This window comes from Delphinapterus leucas, chromosome 11 (genome assembly GCF_059928025.1).
Source record: "Delphinapterus leucas isolate spDelLeu-1000000601 "Yukka" chromosome 11, BTC_Dleu_Yukka2, whole genome shotgun sequence".
Taxonomy (NCBI): Eukaryota; Metazoa; Chordata; class Mammalia; order Artiodactyla; family Monodontidae; genus Delphinapterus; species Delphinapterus leucas.
Window position 1 is genome coordinate 94,500,750 of NC_143139.1, and position 26,901 is coordinate 94,527,650.

Sequence of the window (26,901 nt, forward strand, 5' to 3'; positions counted from 1 at the left end):
TAGGCAGGAAAGGCCTCCCAGAGAAAATAACATTTGTGCAGGAACTTCAGTAACAGCACAAGTATCAAGGCCCTGGGGCAGTAGCATACTTGACATGTTCAAGAAATAACAAGAAAGTAAGTGTGGCTGGAACAGAGTGAGCTGGGGAACAGAGGTAAGAAATCAGGTGATGTTGTTCATGGGTTAGCTGTGAGGTAATAGAGTTAAGCTACCAAAAAAAAAAAAAAAGAAATCAGGTGAGAGGTGATACCAAGACCACGTCGTAAAAACTATGATTTCATCATAAGCCTCATGAGAAGATATTGAAGAGTTCTGAGAGAGGAGTGTGACAATGTCTGATTTCAGTTTTCAAAGGCCCACTGGGTGGAGAATTCCAATTACAACACAGGGTGATAAAGTACGAAGACAAAGGGCAACTGGGCAAACACAAAGCGGGACATGTAACACTGAATATGAGTGAGGACAGGCTCCTCAAAGGGAGTGATGTCTGAACAGAATACTGAAGGACAAGTAAGAGTTAGCAAGAAGGTGGCAGGGTGGGGTTTGGGGAGGGGGGTTCCCAAATGGAGGGCAGAGATGTAGAAAAGCCAGAGGAGTTTTGAAAAGGTTTGGTATTTCTAAACCCCAGTATCAAAGAGTCAAAAAATATTTTATAAAAATATACCACTTATAATGTCTACCCCCAAAAAAGATACCAGGGAATATACCTAATAAAATATTTGCATAACCTTTATGGAAAAAATTATAAAATCTGTGGGTAGATATTAAAGACAGCCTATTTAATTGGAGAGATAAAACTAACTAATGGACAGGAAGACCCAATATTTAAAATGTATATTCTCCCCCTTAACCTATAAATGATATATTTCAAATCAAAATCCCAGCAAGAACTTCACAGCAGCATGATTCATAAGAGCCTCAAACTAAAAGAAACCAAATATCCATCAAAAGTAAAAATGGACAAATTACATTCATAAAATGGATTGGTTATATAGCAATGAAAATGAACTATTGCCACACACAATTCAACCCAAATGAATTTCAAAAACATAAAAGAAGCCACCAACAGAACACCATACAGCATGATTCCATTTATATCAAGTTTAGAAACAAGCAAAACTAAACTATTGTGTTAAAAGTCAGGATGGTAGTTTCGTCTGATCAGGAAGAGGGAGTACTGATTGGAAAGAGGCACAAGGGGTGGTTCTGGGGTGCTAGAAACATTTTATTTCTTTATTAAATAGTAATTATGCACAGGTGTACTCACTTTGTTTGTAATAACAACCAGGATGCTTACAATTTGTGTTACTCTGTATCAACGTTATACTTCAATAAAATGGAAATATACTGATGTCTGCAATTTACTTTGAAATGTATCCAAAAAATAAGGTAGATTGATGGACAGTGGGATGGATAGATCTACTATAAAGAAAATATTATAAAATGTTAATGGCAGAATCTGAGTGGTGGATATAAAGGTGTGCAGTGTAAAACTCTCTATTTCATCATATGTTGGAATTTTTTCATAATAAAATGTTGGATGAGAAAACCCCAGTGGGTTTTCTTCTAGAACTTCACAAGCTGATTCTAAAATTATGGAAAAATAAAAGGCCAAGATTAGCCAAAACAACTTTGAGAAGAAAAAGGCAAGGAGAGACCTGTCCTAACAGATGGCAACAGTAACTAAAATGATGTAAAGACACGGAGATAGAGAGATCAGTGAAACAAAAGAGAGCCCAAAAACTAACTCCTGTACACAGAGAAACAGAATAAAGCTGGCATTAGAGATCACTAGGGGAGGGAATTCTATGGTGGTCCAGCAGTTAGGACCCCAGGCTTCCACTGAGGGGGCATGGGTTTGATCCCTGGTCAGGAAACTAAGCCCCTACATGCCACGTGGCACAGCCAAAAAAAAATATCACTAGGGAAAAGAAGAACTATTCAATAAATGGTGATTCACAGATTAGATTATAAGAAATTACAGAATACCTTTAATAACTCACAGGGAAAATAGATATTGAACAATAAACACAAGTTTCTGAAGAACACATACAATATAGTTCTCCCTCTCCAATTAATATATGTATTACATAAATGTGTATATGGGTTTACAAAATGAGAAATATTACATGGGGAGAAGCAAAGAAGTAGGAAAAAAACCCAGAAACCAATTATGATAACCCAGGCAAGAAATGTTGGGCTTACAATGACCACCTAAACTTATCATTTCTCTATTTTATAAGAAATATTAAGATTATAAGAAACTTTCAAGAGACATAGAATAAAGTAAGGATCTATGACATTAGAAACATGAAGACCTTGGTTCAAATCAGGCAATTCAATAATTCCATATCTACTCACCATTCTTCCGCTCACTAAGTGGAGGCAAATTGGGATTCCTGCCAGGATGGAGGCCTAGGGTCAGCTCGGGCTGCAAGGAGAGCTCCTGCAGTTCATTGGCAACAGCTTCGCTTTGGGGGCTGGGTGCCGCGGACAGGGACACCAGCACTGGTTCATCATCATTTTCGCCAGCCCCTCCTCCGTCCAGCCCATTCACAGCAATGACGGAAGGGGGCAGGCACACTACACTGGAGAAATCCACCTTGGCTTTCGTGATGGCAACCTGGAAATGGAAGGAGAAATTAAAAGTTTAGTTATGGAAAAAAGACTATTCCACTGAATACATGCTGAATACTAATTATTATAAATTATAGTACTGGTGAGCTACCACTATTCTTAAAAGCTTTTTGTAAAGTAAACTAGCATCATTATTAAATTTTTACTATGCTCACAGAGTGCATGAGATTTCAAGTCCGATAAGTGTCCTCAACTATATCACTCAGGAGGATAATGTACGACTGAAATAAAACCAACACACACACACACACACACACACACGTGTCTAGTGGGATAAAAGGAAATAGTGGTCAAGGAGAAATAGCTATGAGATAAATGTTACCTTCCAACTACTAAGGAAAAATATCTTGTGAAATAATAATGAGTACAAGGTATTAAAGTATCATATTGTACCAACATAATCCAGGGGAGAAAATTTCTTTAAGAAAACAATCCCCAGGGCTTCCCTGGTGGCGCAGTGGTTGAGAGTCCGCCTGCCGATGCAGGGAACACGGGTTCGTGCCTCGGTCCAGGAAGATCCCACATGCCGTGGAGCGGCTGGGCCCGTGAGCCATGGCCGCTGAGCCTGTGCGTCTGGAGTCTGTGCTCCGCAACGGGAGAGGCCACAACAATGAGAGGCCCGCATACCACAAAAAAAAAAGAAAAAGAATACAAATAATTTGAAAGTCTTTTTTTTTTTTTTTTTTGAAAGTCTTTTTAACAACAAGGGAATTAATGGTTAAGGGAATTAAGACTATATTCATCCACCAAATGCTGTGGAATTATTAAGAATAATTTTTACAAATTAAAATGTGGAAACTGTTTATCTAAAATTAAGTTTACAAAAAGATAAAAACACATATTCATATAAAAATATTATACACAGAAAAAAGACCATAAGGGAATTTACCAAAACACAAAATGGGTTTTGTTTGTTTGGACTATGAAAAGTTTTACTTTCTTTAGTTTCCAAATTTTCTCTAAAACACACATATTGCTTTTATAATGAAAAAGCTATAATTCTTAATCTAAAAAGGGGACCTAGGAGTTCCCTGCAGACTTTAGTGAGGACTTTAATCTGCTTCAGATTAAGAAACCAACAAAATATTGGAAAGCCATGAAATGAAGAAAGGCACTGAAAACGAAAAGGACCATCACATTCTACCTTCACGTAAGGCTATAATGTGCCCAAACCTGACTGTAGTTCTGGTTGCTCTTCATAAAATGTAAAATGGAATGGAAAAGATCAGATAAGACCAATTAAGAAGGGGGGGTGACATTAGGAAGAATAAAGACATTAAGAAGGATTCTCTACTCCAAAAATGCTGAAAGAAAGTGAGGCAAGTTCAAAAAAAAAAAAAAATATATATATATATATATATATTAGGAACTCAATAATCTAAGAGGTAGTACGGGCAAACATTGGGAAAAGAATTTTTTGAGGGTTTGAACAATTTTAGGAATTAAAAAATAACAAATGTTTACCAAGAAAATCCAGAATCTGAACTTCAAAAAATTTTTTCCCATCTTGCCTATGACTTACCATCATTTAAGCCACGTCTCTATGTGTACTGGGAAAAAACAACTGTTATACATGATTAATCCATCTGGCTTTTTCTTTGCCACTGACCCTGAAAGAGAATATTTGCTTTCCTTAACAGCAGCCTTTTCAGGCTAAAAAATTCAATTTTATGATATTTAACAATCCTTTGAGACCCAAACTCCTTAGGAAAGAGTCCTCAATACCCTCTCCACCCTGAAACATATGAGCGTGCTCACACATACATGCGCACATGGATGATGGCACTGAGGTGTGAGTTAAAAAAAAAAAAAACACCACTCTTAATTGAGTCCTAAAGGAAAGCAGGAGGAGGACAGTATCAAAACTTCCGCCTTGGGCTTCCCTGGTGGCACCTTGGTTAAGACTCTGCCTTCCAATGCAGGGGACATGGGTTTGAGCCCTGATCCCGGAAGATCCCACATGCCACGGAGCAACGAAGCCCGTGCACCACGACTACTGAGCCTGTGCTCTAGGGCCTGCGAGCCACAACTACGGAGCCCACACGCCTAAAGCCCGTGCTCCGCAACAAGAGAAGCCACCGCATTGAGAAGCCCACGCACTGCAACGAAGAGTAGCCCCCGCTCACCACAACTAGAGAAATCCCATGCACGGCAACGAAGACCCAATGCAGCCAAAAATAAGTAAAATAAAAACAAATAAATTCATTAAAAAAAACAAAAACTTCCGTCTTAAGACCTAGGAAAAGTAGCTTCACATACAGTAACAGGTTTTCAATAAACAGCTGTTAATATACAATGGAATATTATTCAGCTACAAAACGGAAGGAAATACTGTCATTTGCAAAAACATGGACAGACCTTGAGGGCATTATGCTACGTGAAATAAATAAGACAGAAAAAGACAAATACTGTATGATCTCACTTATGTGGAATCTAAAAAACAAACAGAAAAATAAAAACAAACTCATGAGGGCTTCCCTGGTAGCGCAGTGGTTAAGAATCCGCCTGCCAATGCAGGGGACACGGGTTCGAGCCCTGGTCCGGGAAAATCCCACATGACATGGAGCAACTAAGCCCATGCGCCGTAACTACTGAGCCTGCGCTCTAGAGCCCACAAGCCAAAACTACTGAGCTCGCGTGCCTAGAGCCTGTGCTCCGCAACAAGAGAAGCCACCACAATGAGAAGCCCTTGCACCGCAATGAAGAGTAGCTAGCCCCTGCTCGCCACAACTAGGGAGAAACCCGCGCGCAGCAACAAAGACCCAACACAGCCAAAAATAAAAAATAAATAAATTTTAAAAACCTCATAAAAAAAGAGATCAGACTTGTAGTTACCAGTCGTTGGGGTGGGAGGTGGAGGAATTGGATGATGGTTGCCAAAAGATACAAACTTCCAATTATAAGATAAGTAGAGTTAACACTGCTACATGGTATATCTGAAAGCTGTTAAGAGAGTAAATCCTAAGAGTTCTCATCACAAGGAAAAAACAATGTTTTTGTATTTATATGAGATGATGACTGTTAACAAAACTTATTGTGGTAAACATTTCACAATATAGGTAAGTCAAGTCACTACTTACACCTTAAACTTATACAGTGCTATATATCAATTACATCTCAATAAAACTGGAAAAAAGTTGTTAAATCATTATAGATTATATGAGTTCATACCTCTCATTAGAAAATGGAGAAATTTAACTGAGATGGTAGCAACTATGTGTGTATACAGTAGACAGACCCTGCAAATAGTATTTGCACATTAACAGCCACTTGGTAAATGCCTGTCTGAAAAAGACAGAAGCAAATGAAAGATATTTAAAGACAGTCTGGGGACCAAGACAGGCAAGTCTTGAGGAAAATCTGAACAATACAAGAAGACTGTATGAAAAAATACAGAAAAATTAAATATAACGTTTGGAAGTCAGGATAGGAACCAGCAAACATCATTCCACTTAAGTACTCCAATTTGCTCGGGTAGAATCATAGTTTCATGTAAAAAGTTCTTAACCAAACAGCAAAATCCCATTATTTCAGACTTCACTGATATCTGTGACACCACAATGAAGTATGAGATTAAGAAATATTTTATGCTACTTGAGGGAGGGGTAGGATAAAAGAGTGCCACCAATTTTATAATGTTTACCAGATTAAGAGAAAAACTAAAATACTGCCTCATAATGCATAATTCTTTACACGATTACAAAAGAGACTAGCACATAACACAGTCAACGTTAATATGTAAATGTATATTTCTCATTTCAAATGAGCTATTTTTCCATTAAAAATGCCCTGGCAGGGCTTCCCTGGTGGTGCAGTGGTTGAGAATCTGCCTGCCAATGCAGGGGACACGGGTTCGAGCCCTGGTCTGGGAAGATCCTACATGCCGCGGAGCAACTAGGCCCGTGAGCCACAACTACTGAGCCTGCGCGTCTAGAGCTTGTGCTCCGCAACAAGAGAGGCTGCGACGGTGAGAGGCCCGCGTACCGCGATGAAGAGTGGCCCCCGCTCGCCGTAACTAGAGAAAGCCCACACACAGAAACGAAGACCCAACACAGCCAAAAATAAATAAATAAATAAATAATTTTTAAAAAATGGCCTGGCAGTAGTGTTTACTGGACATAGAGTTTTAGCTTTGCAAGATGAAAAAGCTCTAGAGATCTGTTGCACAACAATGTGAATATACTTAACACTAGTGAGCTATAGACTTAAAAATGATTAAGATGGTAACTTTAGTATATGTTTTTTACCACAATAATTTTTTAATGGCTTGGCAAGATCTCTGCTTAAGAAATAATTTACTAAACTAAGTCATTCATTGAGCTTGAAAGAATAAACTGTCTATTCTTTAAAGTGTCCCTTAATTTACTTTTCAGTAATTCAGAACAACCTTCCTCCTATTACTTTAAATTAGAAAATTATTATTATTGCTGAGATTTGGAGATCTGACATTCACATGTGTTACTGCTCCTAAAAGACAATAAAGATCCATCCATCACATGATATCATGATTTCTCTAATGAAGTTTGAAGTTAAACTGCATGCGTCTGTAATTCTGGTATGTACTTAATGCACATAACCAGTACTTCTAAAAAAAATGATTTTTTTAAAAGAAAATGTGCACTATGAGCCCTAAAAGAAAGTCAACCCAAGTCAAGTGCTAGGCATAAAGAAAAAATGAAGAAGTTTAAAAAGTGATCTTTTTCAGAACTCATACATTTTTAATAGATTAAAGAAAGGAATATTAAATTCTGTAGTGACCTGGACCATGACTGTGCCTGCCACTGCCTGGAATGAAAGAAAAAGCAATTTGAAAAACTGTTTTACTGAGTGTTCTATTCAGAACTTATTTTAATAGCTTAGTAACTGATTAAGTTCCATATTTATAGGATCATTAAGGGCTTGAAGAGGTCATTTTAAAATTTTACATACCTATATAGTTTACCAAACATTTTTACTGGGCAAATTATATGCTACAGTAGTATTTAATTTAAAGATTTCAAAAGTTTCAGGATATAGCCTTTCAAAATGCTAACATTAAATGGTATTACAATAAAATTCTTCCATAAAAAATTGTAAGGGGCAGGAGGAACAGATGAAACAAGAGAGACAGAACACTGGTAACTGTTGAAGCTGAATACTGGGTATATGGAGATTCATTATACTATTATTCTCTCTATATTGGTGTATGTTTGCTAACATTCTTATAACGTTTTTTTTTCTTATAATGTTTTAAAAAAAATTTTTTTTTAATAAGATTCTTCCATAGGACAAAGTGAAGACTTGGTGAGACATAAAGCAAGGTTTCCTTAATCTTGACCTTAGAAAATAAGCCAAACAAAAGTCAAGTATAAGCACTAACAAAAGAAAAGAGAGAATATTTAGCATGAAATATATACATTGGGAAGATTTATTTCTCTAGCAAACATACGACTTTCTACTCATTTTTAAATAGCCCACAGGAGAAAGTCCTAGTAAACTCTGACCATCTAGAGACAAGATCCAAAAATGTTGAGGAATCGCCATCATGGATTAAGTCTCCTCTACCAGTTCCTAAATATGCCTAAAGTTTTATTTACTGTAAAACTTGCATGAAAAAGAAAAGCTAAAAGAGTAATAGTCATCTCAGATTATACATATATTATTTAGAAAAATTAAAGAGTTATATCTCAAAATACTTTCTGACATGTCTCAAAGGAAAGATAATTAAAATAACCAAAGGAAAAAATCTGCATCATGTTTTAGTGTTGTAAATTTATAATTCTACTGAGTCCAAAATCAAACTTTCTTTTTCATCATAGGATCACCAACTCCAATCTTTTGGCTGCTGATTCACATACGATCAGTAGCAGCCAGAACAAAAACAACATGGGGGCAGGGTCATCTCCCACAACCCATCTGTTTCCCTCTCTTGCTGGCTTGATTCCCCCTCATCTTTTCTCCACCCCACCCCCTTTTTGGGTTGCATGCCTTCTGCTGGTGCCGAGCGGCACATGTAACTAGACGCAATAGCACAAAACGTGTTAGAGACATGTAAGAGCTCAGGCAGACAGGTGCTAACTCTAAAAAAGTATATACTAACATGATTTTTTATTATGACCCATGACAAAGAGTTTCATACAACCAAATGATATTACTCTTCTGAAAAAAATTTCTCTGTATAAAAAGTGTTTTTTAATCAATTAATGAATCTTTAACTGTACAGATTTTTACTCTTATTTTCCTTGATTTATCTTCAACAGATAAACCAAAATCTTTAAAATTCTTACTGTCTAAGCAGATATATATATATATATATATATATATAATTTGACACAAAGGAATTTGAGAACAAGTATTTTCTGAGAGCTAACTATGTACTAGGTACTGCCCTAGATCCTACAGTGAAAGGTGAGGAAAACATCTAGCCTTGGCTAGCTAGCTGCCCTTATCTCTGTTACCACCATCCCCATTATCTTCAGATGTCTTAAAAACTACTCAGGCTACTACAGATGGCAAAGAAAAGGCCTTTCTGCTCCCTCTTCATCTTAGAAGTCATCCAAAACCAAGGAGTACAAGAAATAGGAAAATATAAAATCTAACTCAAAACAACAGAAAGCACATGAAGAGTGGTATGGCAGATTAAAGATGACTGCAAATTCCCTGACACTTCTCCCATTGGCAGGTGAGGTCTATTTCCCCTCCTCTTGAATCTGAGCTGGGCTGTGACTGCCTTAACAATGCAGTACAATGAAAATGATGCTATGCCAGTTCCAGGTCTAGAGTTTAAGGAGACTGGCAGCTTTTATCTTGATCTTTGGGAGCGCTGTACTCCCCGAAGTCCAACTGCTCTGATGGAGAGACCATAAGAAGAGGTCTCAAGACTACACTGAAAAGAAAAGGGATCTAGCTAAGACTAGCCTTCCAGACATCCCCACCAAGGTGTCAGGCCTGTATACTCCTGGACACCCCCCAGGCACGCCCAATCACTTGCTGAATGCCACCATGTGGACCCAAGTTAATAAACACCATGTGGAGCAGAAGAACCCCCAAGCTAAGCCCCACCCAAATCCCTGGCCCACAACACTGTGAGATACAATGAATGACATCAGATTTCTTAACATCAACATTAGAAACTGACATAATAGAGTATGCTTTCAAATTCTCAGGAAAAAACTTATTTTCAAATTGGAATTGCTTATGTAGACTATCAATCAAGTAGGAAGGCATTCCACGTAACAAAAATCTCACCTCCCAAGTAATTTTTTTCAGAAAGTTCCATGGAGCTACAGCTTTTGCTCACTTCAGGGTTTCAGCGCCTCCTGATCGTTCTACAGGGAATCAGTCATCCAAGTTTTTCCTCTTATCCCAACAAAACAGATAAAAGGTAACAATATAGTACTGCCTCTTCAATACCAACAGTACAAGGCCCTTCAGAGTACCTGATTCATTTCTCACACTCCCCTTTAAGCACCCACTGCTCCCACCATATGTTGCTTTCTACTTGTGACAGCCTAGAACTGCCTCTTCTTCCCCAACCTACCCCCTTCTCCCTATTATCCAACCCCTTCCAAAAGGCTATGCTTCCATAAGATCCCAGGCTTGCTTCTCACTGCTTACTTTTACTACTATTAAAATGGATTGATCCTCCACTACGCAGTTAAGTTCACTGAGGAAAGGAATTCCATTCTACTGTCCTTTTGACTCAAGTACCTAGATATCATACTTGACGCAGAACAAGAACAAACATTTGTTCATTTACTGACTATATTAATCTCATGGCAACCACATGACATACACAATCAAAGCCAGCACTGATATAGAAAAAAAAAGAGGGAAAAAGGTTCTGTCACAGGTAGGTATTTATATTTAAATAGAAATACACAGAAGATCAGAAAAGGCTTCCTAAGAGAGGTAATATTAATGTTTGGGAAGAGTCATAAAAAATAGATAGTATTACAAAACAGAAACAGGCTCACAGACACAGAGAACAGACTTGTGGTTGCCAAGGGGAAGGGGGTGTGGGGGAGGGAAGGGTGGGGAGCTTGCGATTAGCAGATGCAAACTATTAGATACAGGATGGATAAACAAGGTCCTACTATAGAGCACAGGGAACTATAGTTGATAACCTGTGATAACCATAATGGAAAAGAATACGAAAAAGGATATACATAACTGAGTCACTCTGCTGTACAGCAGAAATTAACACAACATTGTAAATCAACTATATATGTCAATAAAATTTTTTTAAATAGGTAGTATTGACAAGATTCACTTACCTCTCATTCATTCTTTCGATAAATATCTACTGAGTAACTACTACATGCCAGGTACTGTTCCGGGTGCTACGGGATACTACAGTGAATAAAACAAAGTTCCTGCCCTCAGGGAGCTTATATTCTTCCAGGAGACACAACAGCAAGAACAAAAACATGGATGTGAGAAAGTGTGGAGTATGTTCTAAAAGGGCAATCAAGTACAAGACTGTACTTGTACAATATACGAGATATGACTGGAACAGCAAGCTGAGTTTCACTCTAAGAAGTAGGGAACATAACACAACATTGTAAATCAACTATAGTCCAACATAAAATAAAAATTAAAAAAAAAAGAAGTAGGGAATAACATGGTCAAACCATGTTTTAGAGAATTAATCAGGCAGTGCAATAAATACGGGATTGGAAAAAAGGAATATGAGGTTGGGAAAAAAGTTACGAAGCTACTTTCACTAGGCAAAGTATAATTTACTGAGATCCTGAATTTGGGTAGCAAATGTAGAAAGACAGGAACTGTCACACACACAACATGGAGTCATACCTGACACAGAGCAGAAACTCTACTCTTTGCTGAGTTCATGCTGAATGAATGAGACAGAATTTATAAGTGATAGGACATGTTTGTATTTGGTTGTGGGGCTGAGGAAAGGGAGGTGTCAAGATGACTCCATGGTTTTAAGCCAGAGTGACCGATAGAACGGTGATTCTACTAAAAGAAGCAGGCAAGAAAGGAGGAGGACATTTATCTGAGAGGATGACCAATCTGATTCTGGGTACTGGGTACAGGAGCCAAAGCCAAATAATAGAAACATCATTTGAGTTTCCATCATATACATGAGAAGGAAAATATGGACATGAAAGTAGAAGGATAGAAACAAAAAGGAATACAAGAATAGGAAGAAAACAGAAAACAAAAAGCGTAGTGATAGTATTAATAAGAGGAAAAGGCAGAGGTATAGATATAAGAGAATGAGAAATTGCTATCATACCTGACTCTGTTGATAACTCAGGAATTCCTAGTCTCAGATTGCCTACTTTGGTTTTAGAGCATCCCTCTGACTCCTAAAATTATCATATACAGCTGAGTATCTAATTACATACCGGTACTTTCTACTCACACTATTTTAGAAGAAGCTCAATAAAGCTGTAACTTTATAATGCTGAGGGGCAACCAGCTGTCCCTAAACTTAAAGACACAAGTAAGCTTAAGGGCTTACATAAAAGGACATGAACTTACCAGCTGGAAGCAGGAGAAATAAATAAAAACATTTAAAATAAAGAAAAGTAAGATATGTATTTTATCTGCAGGCTCAACTCCTTTTCTTTGTATTACCTCTCCACACCACTCTCTACAAGCCCCTGCCAGATACCCATAGCTTAGAACATAACTTAATGGTGTTCGGTACACATGGGAACACCTTTAACTGAGTGACACAAACTGCTTTTCAGTCTTAATGTCACCTAAGAAGACCTTCTGGGGTGGATCTGGCTTCCATTAATTCACTCAACAAATATATATTGAGCAGGCACTGTTCGAGGAACTGGAAATGCAAGACACAGAAAATATTCCTGCTTTCATGGAGCTTACGTTAATAGTAAGAGAGACACAAAAATAAAAGTAAATAAATACACAATAAAATAATTTCAGGTAACTGTTAAGTATTATGGGGGGGTGGAGGAAGGTTAATTTAAATGTTCAAAAGAGGTCTCATTGGGCTTCCCTGGTGGCGCAGTGGTTGAGAGTCCGCCTGCCAATGCAGGGGACACGGGTTCGTGCCCCAGTCCGGGAGAATCCCGCATGCCGCGGAGCGGCTGGGCCCGTGAGCCATGGCCGCTGAGCCTGCACGTCCAGAGCCTGTGCTCCGCAACGAGAAAGGCCACAACAGTGAGAGGCCCGCGTACCGCAAAAAAAAAAAAAAAAAAGGTCTCATTGAGGAGGTGATTTCTGAGCTGAGACTTTTATAACAGCCAACACTTAATGAGCACTTACTCTGTGTGAGGCACTGTATGTGTGTGTATTCAACCTTCACAACACTAACAGGTATTTACTTATCCAATTTTTTACAGGTGAGGAAACGAAGGCACTGAGAGGTTAAATAACTGGAACGCAGAGAATCAGCTTTCAGAGCCCATGTCTCTAACCACTACACGATCTGATGTTACCAGAATTTGACAAGAAGCAGCCAGCCATGCAGTGGAAACAGCATGTACAAGTTCAAAGACCATGAGGTGGGAATGAGCTTGACATCTTCAAGGAACTGAAAGACCAGCCTGGGCAGAGAGCAGAACAGGTGGGGAGAAATACATTTTAGGAAAAACTAGATGCCCCTGGGAGGTTTTAAGCAATGGAGTGATATGATCTGACACATATTGTTAAAGATCACTTTGGCAGCTGTGTAGAGAATAGACTGTAGGGGAAATAGTTCACCTTAGCCTGCTGCCTGACTTTTGAGTTTGGTATAATTTACCATTCTGCCTGGCCCCCTAGTAACAATTACAATAATGTTGTTTTGGGGAAAAGTTATGTGACCTATATCAGTATCTTAAATCACTGAGTTTGGTGATATGACCCTGGGCAAGTCACTCTGAATAAAAATTGTTACTCTCTGTCATGTTATCTTAAAGGGTTTTATGAGAAGGTATCCTGAAAAGTACAGAGAGTTTAACTACAAGGTGGCATTTTGTTGCAAACATTTAAGAGAAATTTGACAATTTGCCTAAATCCCTATCTCCAATTCCCTGCTCCCCAAGAAAAGGCAGCTTAAGGTTTAAAGCACTATTTTGGCAACATGTCTTCATTACATTCCTTAAACTATATTCATGCCCACAAACACTACAGATATGCTTTCCTTATGATTCCTGATCCCTTTTCTGTGGTGTTCAACTATGTTCCAATTTTTAACTGTGGAATTCTGTCTTTTAGAAATTCTTCTCTTGGGACTTCCCTGGTGACGCAGTGGTTAAGAATCCGCCTGTCAATGCAGGGGACATGGGTTCAATCCCTGACCTGGGAAGATCCCACATGCCATGGAGCAACTAAGCCCGTGAGCCACAACTACTGAGCACCCGCATCACAACTACTGAAGCCTGTGCGCCCTAGAACCCTTGCTCCACAAGAGAAGCCACCGCAATAAGACTGCACACTGCAATGAAGAGTAGCCCCCGCCTGCCGCAACTAGAGAAAGCCCGCGTAGCAACGAAGACCCAACGCAGCCAATAAAGTTAATTAATTTTAAAAAAAGAAAGAAATTTCTTCTCTAAGAGAAAGAATGACGGATGTTCAGCAGTCCACACGCTATGTATAAAAGACCTGAAAAAATTTAAATATGATCTGAACATATTTGTGTATTCACCTACAAAATTACATAATCCATCATAAGACAATTTTCAAGTTAGGAATTTTTCTGTCGTTTCCACTCTGACACTAAAACCTTACACTCCAATAAGCCAGGACAACCTGAAATGTTGCCAGGCCACAGTACAGAAAATGTGCCCTAGTGATGCTGTTCAGGTATGAATAATATGAAAAAGACTAGTTATTTTTGAACATACTACCTTTGGAATGAAAAACTTGTTGAGACAAAACTCACCTAAGATGAAGACAGGCAGCAGTTGGGGGAAACGGAAGACATTTACAGTATTGTGCTTTGTTTCCACACTACAATGAAGTGTTTGAAGAGAAGCACTATTTTCCAGTGCCAGAGCCTCACATCCTTAGGTTTCCCAATGAGCTCTCTCCCCATATCTTAAGAATATGTTCCCTCTTTATAAAAGGAGTCATGAATATTTTCCTAAATTCTTGATCAAATATTTCAAAGCACTGAGAATGAAATATTTTGTCATAAAAAGAAGGAAAAAAATCCAGAAACTGTCACAATTTTGTAGGAATACAGCAAACACAAATATTGCGTTGGCCCAAAAGTTCATTTGGGTTTTTCTGCTACAGAAAAAGTATATTGAAGACTAGAGTCTTCAATATGGGTCAAGGAGAAGAGGCTAGGCTACGGCTCCTAGTCACCTACTGGTGCTACAGTGAGGAACCCTCAGGACAATGTACAATCTATGACAGCACTGCAGCATTTGAGATGAAACACCACCAGCATTCTCATCAATTATCCTTCTTATTACACTTTAACTATAAAAGCTAAGTTATTGATTAAATGAATCTATTCTGACAAGATTAGTTACCATACAAAAGTACTTGCTCTTCACATTACCTTCACAGTAAACAGTGCAGAGTTTGTGTTTAAAAATGCATTTTCAGTTGCTCATGGTCATTAAAGGCTTCAATCAAGGCAGAACCTCTGGGGGCTTCCCTGGTGGCGCAGTGGTTGAGAGTCCGCCTGCCGATGCAGGGGACACGGGCTCGTGCCCTGGTCTGGGAAGATCCCACATGCCACGGAGTGGCTGGGCCCGTGAGCCATGGCCGCTGGGCCTGTAGGTCCGGAGCCTGTGCTCCACAACAGGAGGCCACAGCGGTGAGAGGACCGCGTACCGCAAAAAAAATAATAATAATAATAAATAAAAACAGCTCCTAAGTCATGTTCCATTATTCTTCCCTTCTGACAGCCTCTTGCTTCAAATAGTATTACTCTTAGCCAAGTAATATTTCTAAAAAGAGATGCTGAGAAGTTCTGATGGAATAAAATATAACAGACATCAGTAAATATGATTTTTAACTTCAGTACAATTATATTTAAAGCTTTGAAATAAAGAGGGAAGAGAGAGTACAGACAAAGAAATCCACTTCCCAAACAAATATAAAATACAGCAAAAGTGTTCTCCAAAGCACTGCAGGAATCTCCACTTTACAGCTACATCTAAGAACAGTGACTGTAGAATTTATAAAATGCTAAGACACACAGTAGTAGTCAGCAGTTAGCGCAGCGCATTTTGTAGGCATCTGTGCAGGCAATAAGCATGATGTGTATAGCAAAAAAAAAAAGAAAGAAAGAAAAGGTAAGTGCACACCAGCATGGAAATATTCTAATGTCTTGGTGGCATATCTTAAAATGGAAAGGTTCTAATCAATGAAGGAGAAAGGAAGCACACTCGTGATCTATATCTAAAAGAAATGAAAGCATCCGAATGTAGTAACTGGGAAGTTTTAGATGATATGAAAGAGAGAATACAACAGAAAGAGAATTAGGAGTGTTTTTAAATACCAGAGACGACCAATAAGCAGAAAGCAAAAGAACCTCACCTGGATCACTATGGGAAGCACTGGAGGTTTTGCCCAATATCCACTTTCTCTTTCTTCCTTAGTAATAGAACACCTGAACTTTAGCTAAGTGCTTGCCGGAATGCAGATTGCATTTCCCAGCCTCTCCTGTAGCCAGATGTGGCCATGAGTTCGAGCCAATGGGACATGAATACAACCATACCTCGAAGCTATTGCAGGTTGGGTTCCAGACCACTGCAATAAAGCGAATATCACAATAAAGCGAGTCACACAAATTTTTTGGTTTCCCAGTGGATACAAGTTACATCTCCACTATACTATAATCTATTAAGCGTGCAATAGTATTACGTCTTAAAGAAACAATATATATGCCTTACTTTAAATTAGTTTATTGCTAAAAAATGCTTACCATCATCTGAGTCTTCAGCGAGTCATAGTGGTAACATCGAGGATCATCAATCACAAATCATCATAATAAATATAATAATGAAAAGTTTGAAATACTGCGATAATTACCAAAACGTGATACAGAGACACTTTGGAAAAATGGCACCAATAGACTTGCTCAATGCAGGGTTGCCACAAACCTTCAATTTCTGAGAAATGCAACATCTGTGAAGCACCATAAAGCAAAGCGTAATAAAACGAGGTATGCCTGTAAAAGTATTAAGTGTGATTTCCAGGAAATGTCCTTAAAGGAACTGAGTACACTATTCTTTGGACCCTCGTCCTTCCTGCTGCCTGGAATATGGATGAGGTGCTGGAATGCAAGTAGCCATCTCAGACTATGAGGAAGAAGCCACATGCTGAGAATGGCAAGGCAACAAAAATAGAAGCTGGTTCCTTGACACTGTGGAGCACCACACTAGCCCTGGGTTACCTATCTCTGGGCTTCTTTTACGTAAGAAGAAAGTAAACTTATATCATGTTTAAAACCACTATTACTTTACTTTTTTGGAATCACAAATGATTGAACATAATCCTAATACAGAATTTGGTGCCAGGAACAGAATGCTTCATGAGAAAGATTATAACATTTCTGGTGAGCCTTCAGATACTGAAGACGGCAAAACATCTCATTAAAGCACTGCCTGGGGACTTCCCTGGTGGCACAGTGGATAAGACTCCGCACTCCCAATGCAGGGGGCCTGGGTTCGATCCCTGGTCAGGGGACTAGATCCCACATGCATGCCGAAACTAAGAGATCACATGCCGCAACTAAGGAGCCCATGTGCTGCAACTAAGGAGCTGGCGAGCTGCAACTAAGGAGCCCATGAGCCACAACTAAGGAGCTCGCGAGCCACAACTAAGGAGCCAAGAGCCACAACTAAGGAGCCCACGAGCCACAACTAAGGAGCCCGCCTGCTACAACTAAGACCCAGTGCAACCAAATAAATAAATTTTTTTTTAAAAAAGCACTGCCTGATTATATTGGAATGCTATAGCTTTAAGGGAAAGATTCAGAATGTTGTGTTGGCTGCTTCTTGCAACTTTCGACAAAATTACATCAGAGAGGTAAAACTCAGACTAGAGCTAGTCAGTCAATAAGAAAAGATAAAAAGGAACATATCCTTGCTAAGGAAGGTGTACTCTTTCCTGTGGCCTGCAATCTAAGTTCACTAGAAGCCTCTTACTTTGGAGCCTTATAGGGTAGAAAGAGCGAACCACTCTGTATTCCAAAATGGTGCAGTTAAAGGTAGTGGCTGCCAGGGACTTCCCTGGTGGTCCAGCTGTTAAGACTCCGTGCTCCCAATGCAGGGGGCCCCAGGTTCTATCCCTGGTCGGGGAGCTAGATCCCACATGCCACAACTAAAGATCCCACACACCGCAGCGAAGATCCCGCACGCTGCAACTAAGACCCAGTGCAGCTAGCTAGCTAGCTAGCTAAATAAATAAATAAATATTTAAAGTAGTGGCTGCCAAACAGAGATAGGACTGGAGCTCTGCCCATATAAAGGCTATGAACCCAATTGCCAAAACAAAGCGGACAGGGGTTGGGGCGAGCAGTGGGGAGGGGTGCTTAGGGTTGCCTTCTCACACAAGCCAACTGTTTCAGATAGCCTCACTGTGACTGCCATTAAATTAAGATGGGGTGGAGATAGGCAAGGCACAGATCCAAGTAAGAAAAGACCAGAGTCATCAGGCTTAAAAATAATGCTTAATCCAGAAATGTATTCCTCTGTCAGGACAGAAAGTCTTCAAATTTCCTACACAGTAGCATTTAATAATTGCTATGGACCAGAGACTTTTATATGTTTACCAAGTCTCCCCTTTTCGGAAACCATGTCTAAGGAAACCACGTCTGAAAAACTACAGGGAGCATGAGAATCATGTCTCACCAAACAAAGAATATCAATAAAAAGATAGAAGTTTTCCAGGCGGTAATTTTTTATTGCTATCATCCTATTTCTATTACACCTATTGTATACTAATTGTCTCGGGGGCAGTTACCTTGTCTTTTAGTTTATAAGCCCTGAACCATTCCTACCAGAGAAGACTGCACATTACTCAGACATCCTGGGCTTTGTGTTGAATGCAGTAACTAAATGAAACATTGGGGTAGTCTCTCTAGGGATGAGGTGAATGTGTTGTATATGTGAAAAGAAGGGTAGGCATATATATTAGAATAACCAAAGGAGCAGACTACAGTTAAAAAACCAAAATCCTAATTATAACCCCCAATCCATTCTTCTCTTCTTTCTCAGTAATAAAAGACTCAGGCAAATGGCAACCCAGATTAATGACTACAATTCCCAGCCTCCCTTGAAACTAGGTGTAATGATAGGATAACATTCTGGCCAATGGGCTATAAGCAAAAGTATCATATAGAACTTCTAGGAAGTACAAAGGGAATAAGCATGTCTTCAGCTCCTCCTCCTTCCTGATGGCTGGAATACAGATTGTATGGCTGGAGCTTGAACAGTCATTTCAAATTATAAGTAGAAAATACATGCTGAGGGTAGCAAAAGAAACTATCCCTGAGGAAGCCCGGAGTTATACCTATTACAAAGATCTTAAATCAGCTGTTTCAAATATGCTCAAAGAGCTAAAGGAAACCATACCTACAAACTAAAGGAAAGTGTGAGAATAATGTCTCACCAAATCGAAAATATCAGTAAAAAGCTAGAAATTATAAAAAAGAACCAAACAGAAATTCTGAAAAAGCAGAATAACTGAAATGAAATATTCACCAGAGGGTTTCAAGCAGATTTGACCAGGCAGAAGAAAAAAAATCAGTGAACTTGAAGTTACCCAATCTGAGGAAATGAAAGAAAAAACAATAAAGAAAAATGATAATGTCCCTTGAGACCTATGAAACACCATCAAGTTTACCAACATATGCATAACGGGAGGCCCAGAAGAGGGGAAAAAGGGCAGAAAGAATATTTGAAGAAATAATGGCTGAAAATTTCTTAAATATGATGAAAATCATTAATCTACACATTCAACAAAGTCAATGAACTCCAAGGAGGGTAAGCTAAAAGAGATTCACATCTAGACACATCATATTCAAAATACAGAAAGGAAAGAAAATCCTGAAAGCAGAAAGAAAAAGTGACTCATCATGTACAAGAGATATTCAATTCAAATAACCAAGGATTCTATATCAAGCAAAACTATCCTTCAAAAATGAAGGAAAAATTAAGACATTCTGAGAAAAACAAAATTGAGAGAATTTGTTGCTAGTAGACCTGCCTTTACAATAAATGCTAAAAGGAGTCCTGCAGTTTGAAATGAGAAAACACTAGAGAGTAACTCAAATCCACATGAAGAAATAAAGAGCACAGATAAAGACAACTATATAGGTAAACAAAAAAGACAATATAAATGCATTTTTGTTTCTCTTTTTTCTCCTGTCTGTGAAGACAACTGCATAAAGTAAGAATTATAAATCTGGGTTGTCATTTGCGACATTAACAGCAAAAGGGAGGGGGGAACAGAACTATACAGGAGCGAAATTGTTGTATACTATTGAAATTAAGTTGATATTAATCCCAACCAGAGTGTAAATTACGGATTTCCACTTCTGGGATCTTAGCATGAGAGGCTCCAAGGACAAACTTCCCTGGAAAATAAGCAAAGCTGGTGAAAACTACTAAAAAGAAAAATTAATTCTCTGGAAATGGTCCTAGAGCCATACAGCAAATAAAGAAGTATTTATTCAAGAGAATCTACTAAAACGTGCTAACAGTGAACATCTGTGGCATCTGAGCCACAATCCACTACTGCGCAGTTAGCTTGATTGGAGCTTCGCTCCAGGTGGGTGTGACTAAGAAGGCACTCCTTCTCTCCTCAGCTCCCAACCAATCACCAGAAGGAGCAGGTCACCACGATTTCTCACCTTCTACAACTCCACTGAAAAGGCTAAATTCCTGGTGAGTGGGACCAGGAGATAATGGGCCTCTTCCTCCACCCAGCCCCCATCCATAGGACAGAGGCTGTATCCAAGATGCAGCCATCCAAGAATCCTGGGGTCCAGACTGTATTCTCCCCAATTCACAGGGCAAAGGTTCCATGCCAGAAGAGACAAGACAATTAGACAAAAAGCTACCACCCTGGTCAACATCCAGAGTAATGACTCAGAGATTCTGTCCAGAGGGTGAAGTAGTCCATAAGAAAAGAAAGCTCCAAAGCTCTCCCCAAAGAAACTGGCTTTATTTGAGACAGACTGTAGAGAAATTCAGGCCTAAGGAGGTTCTTGAAAAGTAGCTCCTCTTAATCAGGAGCAACAAACTAAACCACAGGCCAGGTAACTCACTAGTAAGAACCAGGGCAAGAGACAGCAAAGAAGAGCCTCTTCTGGGGTCAGAACAAACCACAAAGACTGGGCCTAAAAAATTACCCCAGTCCAAATTTAACTGGATCAAACTGATGAACAATTAATGCCAAGACAGTTCAAGGAGGGAAAGAATAATCTTTTCAACAAATGGTGCTGGGACAACTGGATATCCACATGAAAAGAATGAAGATGGACCCCTACTTCAACACCATTTATAAACATTAACTCAAAGTGGATCAAAGACCTAAGTGTAAGAGTTAAAAATATAAACTTTTGGTCTTCCCTGGTGGCGCAGTGGTTGAGAGGCCACCTGCCGATGCAGGGTACATGGGTTCGTGCCCGGGTCCAGGAAGATCCCACATGCCGCGGAGCGGCTGGGCCCGTGAGCCATGGCCGCTGAGCCTGCGCATTCGGAGTCTGTGCTCCGCAACGGGAGAGGCCACAACAGTGAGAGGCCCGCGTACAGCAAAAAAATAAAAAATAAACTTTTTACAAGAAAACATAGGTATAAATCTTCATACCTTCAATTAAACAACAATTTCTTAGGTATGATACCTAAAGCACAACCAAAGAATAAAATAATAAAGTGGACCATCAAAATGTTTAAATTCTGTGCATCAAGTGATACTATCAAGAAGTGATTTCTCCCACAAGAATGGGTCCGCAGCCTGTTAGGAACTGGGCCGCACAGCAGGAGGTGAGCGGTGGACAAGCGAGCAAAGCTTCATCTGCTGCTCCCCATCTCTCACATTACTGCCTGAACCATCCCTCCTCCCCCGCACCGCCCACAAAAAAACTGTCTTCCACGAAACCAGTCCCTGGTGCCAAAAAGGTTGGGGACTGCTGTGATAAGGTGTTAATATCCAGAATATATAAAGAACTCTTATAATTCAACAATAAAAGGGCAAATAACCCGATTTTAAAATGGGCAAACGTTTTGAATATACACTCCTCCAAAGAAGGTGTATAAATAGCCAATAAGCACATGAAATGACGCCCAACGTCATTAGTCATTAGGGAATATGAGACACCACTTCACACCTATTAGGACAGCCAGAACCAGAAAGTCATATTATAACAAGTATTGGTGAGGATGTGGAGAAACTGGAAATCATATTATACGAGTCCATTCATATGAAAGTCCAGAATAGGGAAATCTATAGGTAGAAAGTAAATTAGTGGTTCTTTATTTGGAAAGAGGGGGAGGGAGACTGGAAGACAGTGATTAACCAAATGGTACAGGTTTCTTTTAGGTGATAAAACAGTTCTAACATCAAATGCAGTAATGGTTGCACATACCTGTGAATATACTAAAAAACACTGAATTGTACACTTTAAATGGGTGAATTGTGCAGTATTTGAATTATACCTCATTAAAGCTGTTTTAAAAAAAAGAATGAAGCAACGGCTACTACACGGATGAACCTTGAAAACAGTAATATTAAGTGCAAGAAGCTAGACACAGAAGACCACATACATTCCATATAAATGGAATAATACAGAATAGGAAAATCCATAGAGACAGAAAGTAGATTAGTATTTGCCTGGTGCTGGGGGTCAGAGGAGAATGAGGAGTAACTGCCAATAAATATTGGGTTTCTGGGCTTCCCTAGTGGCACAGTGGTTGAGAGTCTGCCTGCCGATGCAGGGGACACAGGTTCGTGCCCCGGTCCGGGAAGATCCCACATGCCACGGAGCGGCTGGGCCCGTGAGCCATGGCCGCTGAGCCTGCGCATCTGGAGCCTGTGCTCCGCAACGGGAGAGGCCACAACAGTGAGAGGCCCGCGTACCGAAAAAAAAAAAAAAAAAGGGTTTCTTTTGGGGGTGATAAAGATGTTCTAGAATTGGATAGTGGCGATAGTTGTACAACCTTGTAAATATACTAAAAACCAAGGAATTGTGCACTTTTAAAAGGTGAATTTTATGTGTGATTTATATCTCAATTTTTTAAAAAAGGTATATACACTAGAGGGTCCAAAATTAATAAAATAAAAAGTCATACGGCTTCATCAAGGACATTTGTAAAGTGAAACTACTTTTTCTTTCCCTGTAAGTGCACAGTGGTTAAAAAAAAAAAATACAACAACTCTGAGTACAGTTGGGGCCACTCCCTCAATTCATGCTAAGATGCCAGCAGTCTTACCCACCATTGCTTTTACATCGTCAATGCAAATATCAACACAGTGAAATGAGAAATAGTATCTTAGTATTATTACAAAGACAGTTTTGAAAGTGAATCAGGGACCCCCAGCAGTCCATCTTGCGAACCCTTGGACTAGACTATAATCTCTTAGAAACAGGGAACACATATTCACACACAAGGCAGCACAGTGACTCAGAAAAGGAGCATGGATTTTTTTTGTCAGGTAGACTTAGGTTCCAATTCTAGAGCTGCCATTTAGGTTACAAGAGCTTCAATTCTCTATGCCTCAGTCTTCTGTGCTATAAAATGAGGATAACACCTACCTAACAGGGTTACTGTATGGATTAATGAGATGAAGACCTAAAGACCAACCGAAATATAACAAGTGTACAATAAATGTTAACTCCCTTCTCCATTTTGTTCCCAACTAGCTAGTACAGGGCCTTGTATAGAAGACATTCAACTGCTCAATAAACAGGTGGAATAGTTTAATTAGCTACCTAATATAGACCTATATAAGTCAAAGTGTTAGATTTAGATACAAAATATTGAGATGTGTTCAAATATTTTTCACAAAAAAAATATTCACTTTAGGGTAAATTTTAAACTGAAAAAATATTATTTAAAAATAGTCCAATTTTTTTAAAGTATCTGCTTTGCAGGTATCTCTATAGCTCAACTACTTGAAATTCGGTTGATATAAACAATCTATGGTGACTTTATTAAACCAATATGGTGATAAAGAACATGAGTATTTTAGTCAAAGGGCCTGATTTTACATGTCTACACTACCATTTGCTAGGCTGTGTGACCTTAGGCTAGTAATCCTTATGGAGATAATAACGATGCTCACAGAGTTACCCCAAAGATAAATGAGATAATACATGAGAAACACTTATAACAATGCTGACACAGAGTAAGAACTCAATAAATACTATTTTTAAGCAATTTCTCTCATTTAAATATACTCCAGTGATATTCTTTGGTAGCATTCTTAAATAGCATTCTGGCAACAAGTAATAGAAGTAAATTAAAAAAAAAAAAGAACAAGGTGCTCTTCGATAAGTTACTGATCTCAGTAACTTTTGGGTGAATGCTGATAGACCTTTTGTTTTTTTTTGTTTGTTTGTTTTGTTTTGTTCTGTTTTTGCAGTACGCCGGCCTCTCACTGTTGTGGCCTCTCCCATTGCGGAGCACAGGCTCCGGACGCGCAGCCTCAGCGGCCATGGGTCACGGGCCCAGCCGCTCCGCGACATGTGGGATCTTCCCGGACCGGGGCACGAACCCATGTCCCCTGCATCGGCAGGCGGACTCTCAACCACTGTGCCACCAGGGAAGCCCCTGATAGACCTTTTACGGCATAAAAGTTTTCCACTTATACCATAAACTTACTTTTCCCACCTTTCAATGGGACAATCCAAGAGATTCTAAATGATGGTAGAAATCTGTAATGCCCTAGAAAAACTATGTTTCCAAGTCAGGTTTTGGCTTAAACTTCAAATAATCCCAAAAATGGAGTTTGGGGAGATTACACAAATTTTCTTTGCACACGACAAGATCCCTACTTTCAATGTGTTAAGTGTATCTTTAAAAATACAAAAATGCCTACTGGGAAAAAACTCCAATATAACATTTAACTAAAGTAGTTTGTTTTCTGTCACCATTAAGATAATTAATGAAACAGAAGACTACAGATGAGAAGCCCAAACATTCCTGACATGAGTGTGTTTCTAACTTGAAGGACCTCATTTTGGAGTGGGGGAGAGGACATCTTTAAACAATGTTGTGTATACAGTAGACATTAACCATTTTAGTTGATAATGACCAAATGCAGCAAAATAAATAAAACACCACCTTGGCCCCAAACATGGCATATTTATGTAAACACTTCTAAGTACCTCTAGAGTACTGAAATGCCTTCAAAAGCTATGCAGAAAAGGAAAGAGCAGAGACAGAGAAAACCATTCCTGCTGAATCTAAATCTGATCTCTAAATTACTGTCCTGAAAAATTCCTCAGAGTTCATGATCTTTTCAATAGCACTACTCTCCCCCACCCACATACCCCAGCTCAAAAAAACGCTGCCCTAAAGGAGCCAAGAATGTGCAATGGGGAAAGGACAGTCTCTGGAATAAATGCTGCTGTGAAAACTGGACAGCCACATGCAAAAGAATTAAACCGGGCCACCACCTTACACCAAACACAAAAATCAACTCAAAATGGATTAAAGACTTGAATGTAAGACCTGAAACCATAAGACTCCTAGAAGAAAACACAGGCGGTAAGCTCCGTGACACTGGCTTTGGCAATTACATTTTTGGATTTGACACCAAAAGCAAAGACAACAAAAGCAAAAATAAGTAAGTGGAACTACACCAAAACTATCAATAAAAAGCTTCTTTCTGCAAAGCAAAGGAGACTCCCAACAAATTGAAAAGGCAACCTACTGAATGGGAGAAAATGACTGCGAATCACATCTCTGATAAGGAGTTAATATTCAAAATATATAAAGAACTCATTCAACTGAATAGTAAAAAAAAAAAAAAAAAAAAGGCAAAAAAAAAACTTGATTAAAAAAAGGGCGTTATTGGAATAGACATTATTCCAAAGAAGACATATAGATGGCCAACAAGTACATGAAAAGATGCTCAACATCACTAATTATCAGGGAAATGCAAATCAAATCCACAATGAGACATCACCTCACACCTGTCAGAATGGCTATCATCAAAAAATTAAGGAATAACAGGTACTGGTGAAGATGTGGAGAAAAGAGAACCCTAGTGCTCTGCTGGTGGGAATGTAAATTGGTGCAGCCACTGTGGAAAACAGTATGGAGGTTCCCCTAAAAATTAAAAGCAGAACATATGATCCAGCAATTCCATTTCTGGGTATTCATCCAAAGAAAACAAAAACACTAACTTGAAAAGATACATACACCCTCATGTTCACTGCAGCAATTTTTGCAATAGCCAAGACATGGAAACACCTAAGTGTCCATCAGTGGATGAGTGGATAAAGAAAATGTGGTAAAAATATACAATGGAATATTACTCAGCCATAAAAAAGAATGAAACCTTGCCATCTGTGACAACATGGATGGACCCTGAGGGCATTATGCTAAGTGAAATAAGTCAGAGAGAGAGAGACAAATACCATATGATCTCACTTACATGTGGAATCTTTAAAAAACAGAACAAAACAAAAAAGCAAGCTTACAGATACAAAGAACAGGTTGGCAAGTGCCAAAAGTGGGGTGAAAGGGTGGGCAAAATGGGTAAAGGGAGTCAAAAAGTACAAACTTCCAGTTATAAAAGAAATAAGTCAGGGAATGTAATGTACAGCAATGGTGACTGTAGTTAATACTGTGCTGCATATTTGAAAGTCACTAAGAGAGTAAATCTTAAAAGTTCTCATCACAAGAAAAAAAATCTGTAACTATGTGTGGTGACAGATGTTAACTAGACTTACTGAGGTGTTCATTTCACAATATATACAGATATCGAATCATTATGTTGTGCACCTGAAACTAATGTAATGTTATACGTCAATTACACCTCAATTTTAAAAAACACAAAACTGCCGCAGGGGAAAGTCTAACTTGAAAACTCATTCTAAAATATAAAAACTCAATTATTTCTTGGAAAAAAGTGAAACTAGGAAGGGAACATTTTCTATACTAAACAGAAGAGATCCTAGTCACATCCTTACCTCTAAGAATGACAGGAAGGAAACTGTTATTATTAGGGAGACTATCCAGAGCCAAGTCTGCTACTTAAAAGATAAAAACTGAGGAATTCTCGAGTCTCATAAAGGCATGCATATCTTGTGCTATTTCTCTAAGGTTTGTTTAAGATGAGCAGCTAAAATAATTATCATCATCTATCCCCCCACTCCATTGTTCAGTT

The 26,901-nt window shown here is 39.0% G+C and overlaps 1 protein-coding gene across 10 annotated transcripts in view; it reads right to left on the bottom strand.

Moving 5' to 3' along the window:
- MRTFA (myocardin related transcription factor A) overlaps positions 1-26,901 on the bottom strand; it is a 195,819-nt gene that overhangs the window by 116,853 nt on the left and 52,065 nt on the right. For 8 of the 10 annotated variants that reach the window (XM_089920040.1, XM_089920035.1, XM_089920037.1 and 5 more), the window contains one exon: positions 2,362-2,623. Coding sequence is in view for 8 of the 10 variants with exons in the window: in XM_089920035.1 (XP_089776161.1) it covers positions 2,362-2,623 (262 nt within the window). In the remaining 2 variants the exon portion in view is untranslated. Of the gene's footprint in view, positions 1-2,361; positions 2,624-3,030; positions 9,856-26,901 lie in introns of those variants that run through there. The other 2 variants (XM_089920038.1, XM_022596562.3) reach the window with 2 other exon arrangements.